Raw genomic sequence first — 5747 nt, forward strand, 5'->3', positions numbered from 1 at the left:
CTAGACAGCTGGAGCAGGGGGATGGGATAGGAGATATAAGGTTTGAGTTGACATTAGCATGGTCATTTTGGAGGATTCAATTTGTGTCCCTACACATGACATTGACCATGTCATGAGCTCCTTCCTGGAAGGTAGGGTAGCATAATAATCGGTGGTGAAGAGTGTTGGGATATGATGGAACCATACCGAATATACTAGAGTTTAGTTACTGGGGGAATAGTAAATGTAGGCTGAGCATGCAGTAACAATGTCTACCATACAGTGTGTAATAAATGGCTTTGTAAGAAAAATTGCTAGACAAGAGATTTATCTTATTAATTCACCTTATTTGACTAGGACTAAACCTTTATCATCTCAAGAAAATATTTATCTACATTAAAAAATATGTTTAAGAAAAAAGGAGGTATAAAGTATATCATAGATCTTGACATCAGATAATCCTCCATAACTGTATATTGCAGTTGTATCCAGTATCCTCATCATTTTGATGCCATAGTCTAGAATTTGAAACGTTTTCTCAATATTCTTCTCATAGCTGCCTTTACCTCCTTGTTCTTCAGGCTGTAGATGAGGGGGTTCAACATGGGAGTGATCACACTGTATTGCAAGGAGAAAATTAACTCTTGAATGGATCCTGAATTTGGCATGAGATAACGGAGCAATCCTGAGCCATAAAAGAAGATCACTGCGGTGAGATGGGAGGAGCAGGTAGAGAAAGCCTTGTTTCTGCCTGTAGTGGAGCTGATGCTCAGGATAGTGGAGATAATTCGAACATAGGAGAAAAAGATCAGGAGGAAATTTCCCAAGAAATGCACAAGGCTGGAACAGAGCAGGGCAGTAAAGCTTGAAGACACATCAGAGCAAGACAAAGGATAGAGGGAGGGCAGCTCGCAGCTGAAGTGATGGATATTTTGACCCTCACAGAAGTCTAAATTGAGAGCTACAAGGATATTGATGAGAGCATCCAAAAAAGCCAATCCCCATGAGCCCCACACCAACCCCACACAGAGCTGTGTGCTCATTATCTGGCCATAGAGCAGAGGAGAGCTGATGGCGACATAGCGGTCATAGGCCATCACAGCCAGTAGGCAGGATTCTGTGCCCCCAGTGGCAAACACAAAGAAGACCTGAGCCAGACAGCCCTCTACTGAGATGGTTTTCGTCTTGGATAGCAGGTTTTCCAGCAACTTGGGTACAGTGACAGAGGAATGACAGAGATCCAAGAAGGACAGTTGTCCCAGGAAAAAGTACATAGGTGTGTGGAGGTGAGAATCAGCCTTGATCACCACTAACATCATTAAGTTCCCCATCACAGTCAAGAGGTAAATCACCAGGAACAACACAAAAAGCAGAACCTGGATTTGGGTGTCAGCAGACAGTCCGAGGAGGATGAACTCGGAGACAGCACTGTGGTTTCTCATTGCCTTCAGTATGTATGTTCTTTAGAATGTAAGAAAGTTAAAAGAAAACCTGTTCTTATGTATAACGTATCTCCAAGTGTTTTATTCCTCTTCTCCATTCACAAAGTTTCGTATCTACTAAAAAATTTATAAACAGAAATGATAAACTTTCCAAAGTCTCTAGAGTTTCTAAAACCTTTAGTAATCTTTTTATGTAAATCCCTAGCCTTCAATCAACTCCTGCCCACCTTTATTGTGCTTGCTTCGGTGTTTTAGGGTTTGCAATTGTTGTTTTATTACTAAAGCTTCTGGAAGATGTTTGTAGACTATTGATAATGATCTAGGAGAATGGGAGGAATTTTAGGAAGAATAAGAGAACTTTGGAGAAATGGTGTCTCTGAGAGAGTGAGAGCAGTTGTTTCAGGCATGAATCAAAGCATGGCTTTAAGTAGGAGCAGGTTTACTTCATCAACCATGCATGGGGTCAGTAGATTTGGTGCTGGGAAGGAAGTAGTTCCCAGTCAGTTGCTTTTGTTTTTGCAATAAATGTTTAAATGAGCTCATTAATGGAGAGGTAAAAGGGGCAAGAGTGATTTGCAGAGTGAAGAGAAAGTGAAATCATCTGCTTGGGGAGTGATAAAGTAGATATTCTAAAGAAATGAAATGCCATGCTCTCTGTCAGTACTGAGAGTACTCATTTGAGATTTAATGTGCAACCAATGATTTTCTAGTAACCTTTAGCTACTTTGAGAGAGAAGGAAGTGGGTGGGTAGCTGAAGTTAAACAAACTCTGAAACGACCAGAGAAGTGAAACGACAAGAGAAACTCAAAAAGTCAAGACTGCTGTCATATGAGTGATTATAATGATGAATCGTTGGATATAGGCTTTTGCAGGAGGGAATGGTGGCTCGAGGAATGCAGATATGTAAAACATGGTTGTTGTTTTTGCTGTTAAGTGCTGTCGAGTCGATTCCTACTCCCAGCGATCCTGTATAGGTTTTCTGAGGAGCAGCTGGTGGGTGTGACCCACCGACCTTAAGGTTTGCAGTCCAGTGTTTATCCTACAGCACCACAACTGGAGTCTGGTGGTAGAGCGGCTAATATACTTCTGGAATAGTGGTATTAGAAGCAAATAAGTTGGAACTAGATGAGATGATGGTTACATGTCTTTGTAGCCCAGATTTTGAAGGTATTTTAATTTAGGAGTGAGTGATAACAATGTCATTGGAAAGAAGGAAGTCAAGGAATTTGGGAAGACCAATTATTGAACAGTTGAATGCATTGAAGTGAGGGATTTTATTTTTTAGTTATTTATTTTTAATCAATTTCCCAAGTATTTCATATTGATTTAAATTTTTAAGTAGAATAGAAAAAAAAAAATAAATAAATAAAATGCGACAGTGAAGATAGCACAAAGATATCCTAAATCTGTTTAACTAATTATGTTGTTGCTGTTGGTAAGTGCCGTCAAATCAGTTCTGACTCATAATGACCCTGTATAGGGTTTACCAGGAACAACTGGTAGGTTTGAACTGCCGACCTTGTGGTTCTCAGTCCAGTGCTAATCCTACAGTGCATAGGATTAATACAGGAGAATAGCCTGTTCATAATATCCATGCCCAAGTTAAATATAATCCACTTGTGAGATATTAATATTCAGCTCTTGCTCTCATGCCATTTGTAAGCACAAACTATCTATTGACACTTTAAAGCTTGGTCTTCTTTTCCCACTCTGAACCGACAAGCCAGATTGCAATCATTTGTTGTTGTTGTTGTTGTTAAGTGCCGTCGAGTCGGTTCCGACCCATAGCGACCCTTGATAGGCTTCAGATAATTCTGCAAGATTGTCAGCTCTTCCCTCTTGACCCTTCTTGTCCTGCCATTGTTATCTTTCTCTTGCAGTCATTACTGCAAGTCTGACACATTCAAATTCTCAAAGGATTTATGATTAATCTCCTATTGTCTATCCAAACAGCACTCAGCATGAAAGGTATACTTAGGAATAAAGTCTACATGGCTTAAACAGTTGTGCCATACATAGCACAGAAGTCAAGAACTCACTTTCAATGATCCATAAGACCAGTAAGGTTGAAAGTCAGTGTGAGACTGTGGTATTAAGGTGGTGGTGGTGGGTGGTGTTAGGTATTGTCAAGTCGATTCCGACTCACAGGGACCCTGCATAGGGTTTCCAAGGAACGGTTGGTGAGTTAGAACCGATGATCTTGTGGTTCAAACTGACCTTATTGTCCAATGCTTATCCCACAGCAGGTGGAGGTAAAAAAAATTCCTGTTTAATGTGAACACCTTTCTTTGTTTTAAAACAAGGAAAATAAAAGGCTAAATCGTGTATGTTATTTCTAAGAAATCAAATGCTTCTAGTCATATAAAGGTCACATTTAGTTTCTCTTCTTTTACTCACTGGTACAGCTCTAGCCACAGTAACCATAAAGCTCCTGACTTCATCCATTGTCAGATGATACTAGAAAAGCAGAGAATCAGACCATGAGATGCCAACAGAGAACCAACATGCCCATCATAATTTTAGAGAGGCAGCAAAAAGGAAAATTCCTCCTTCAATGTATCTCAAACTGAATCCCATTTTATTAGCTAGAAATTCCTTAAACTGAGGTCGGGGGAGAGACTTTTTCCCTTAGAAATATGCATACAAGTCAAAGAGTGAAAATCTTGCAAAGGACTTTTTCGCAAAGGATCAACCTGAAAATTGTTCCCTGTAAAGGGTTAGGATGCTTCACAGAAGTGCACTGTGTTACAGTTATTTGAGGGAACCACAAAAATAACTCCCTTTAATAAAATAATTACTTTTAAAAAAAATCTGATGCTAGAATTTTATTATTATCTCTTGTTTTATTTATTCAAATGGTGAGATGAAATTTAGAATGGGAGCAGCTCTGAGAAATCTACTGCTATAAATTTCCAGTTCACATTTAAGTGGAATCAACTCTAAAGTAGTGGAATCGTCTCTAAGGAAGAGCTTCCATAGAAGAGTTCATTTTAGAATGAGACAAAAAACAATACCTAATGCTGTGATTGAGTCAAAGAGTGTTTTTAAAAATATGAATGGATAAATGAATAAGTGAATGAAAAAAATGAGACAGGAGAAGAATATTCTAGGACTTTGCTACTCACAAAAGACAGGTCTGTTTAGAGATTCTGAACACCCTGGGATTGCATGAAAGACACAGGAGAAAAAAATTCACCAATGGGAAAGAGATGCTTCAGTACAGTATCTCTAGCCCTGCTTTTAATTTACACAAACCTCAGAGTTTGGAGTGCTGGAAGAAGGTTATTTTTAAGTTATGAAGTGCCCCCAAATCTGTTGTTGATGTTCCTGGTGATGTTCTCATCTCTTCCCACATGCACATAGCTTCCCCAAACTTGCAGTCTTCTGGGATAATGTGAACTTTTAGAACCAGAAGCAAAGAATATACTAGAAGACCTTGTTTCAATTGACCTGGTTGTAAATTGAAGCTATAAATAGCTACCTTGTAAGGTCTTGAGAATTTAGTTTAGTAATTGGGCATAGTGCTCAAGACAGTTTGAGATACTACAGAGTCATCTGATTTCTATTTTCTTCACCACTAATGTGGCACTGTAGGTTAATGCACTGGACTGCAGGGTCTGTTTGAACTGCAAGATCAGTGGTTCAAACTCACCAGCCACTCCTTAGAAACCCTATACAGAGTCGATATAGGTCTAACTGACTCTACAACACTTAACAACAACAATCCAAATTTAATTTTCCCAATAGGAAGAAGATAAGTGATTCTGAGAAGGTAGACCAAAGCATCTCATGTAATGGAAATGAAACTGGATTAAAGAGAAAAGATGGGCGTGGTAGTTCAGGTTGTACCGGACTGTGAGCCACGAAGTTGGAGGTTGGAGTCCACCAATCACTTTGGGGGATCGCCGAGGTTGTCTGGTCCTGCAAAGATTTACAGTCCCTCGACCCCTATACAGGTCCACTATGAGTCAGAGCCCACTGGACAGCACTTAAAAACAACAACCTCTAGCTCAGGGGAACAAAGATAAGATGAGAGTACTGATAGGGAAAGAGAGTGCTTGATGGTAGAAGGAGAGAAGAGGTGAAAATTGAGAGGAAAAAGGAACTCAGCAGCAGAGAGAGCCATCAGAGCACAAAGAGTTACAAACATTACCCGGATTCTGCCATTTCCTGGTGCAACAAGCATCCTGCTTTTCCAGTGTAGTGGACATGCTTCTGAATGCAGGAGAAATTCACAAAAGAGGAAAAGTTCCACAACTGTCCAGTCATGGAAACTGACATTGCCTTTTTTATTTGAGACTCTTTTTTTCTTTTCTTTTTTTTTC

The 5747-nt window shown here is 39.6% G+C and overlaps 1 protein-coding gene across 1 annotated transcript; it reads right to left on the reverse strand.

Annotated features, from left to right (window-relative positions):
- Nucleotides 1–497: 497 nt before the first annotated feature.
- LOC102818509 (olfactory receptor 8S1-like) lies at nt 498–1421 on the reverse strand. The gene has a single exon (XM_006865358.1). It carries the CDS (start codon nt 1419–1421, stop codon nt 498–500), a length of 924 nt encoding a protein of 307 aa, XP_006865420.1.
- Between the last annotated feature and the right edge of the window lie 4326 nt (nt 1422–5747).

Source organism: Chrysochloris asiatica, unplaced genomic scaffold (genome assembly GCF_000296735.1).
Source record: "Chrysochloris asiatica unplaced genomic scaffold, ChrAsi1.0 scaffold00077, whole genome shotgun sequence".
NCBI classification, from domain to species: domain Eukaryota; kingdom Metazoa; phylum Chordata; class Mammalia; order Afrosoricida; family Chrysochloridae; genus Chrysochloris; species Chrysochloris asiatica.

Excerpts from the sequence above, each read along its gene's own strand:
- LOC102818509 (XM_006865358.1), bottom strand. The coding sequence starts at position 1,421 with ATGAGAAACCACAGTGCTGTCTCCGAGTTCATCCTCCTCGGACTGTCT.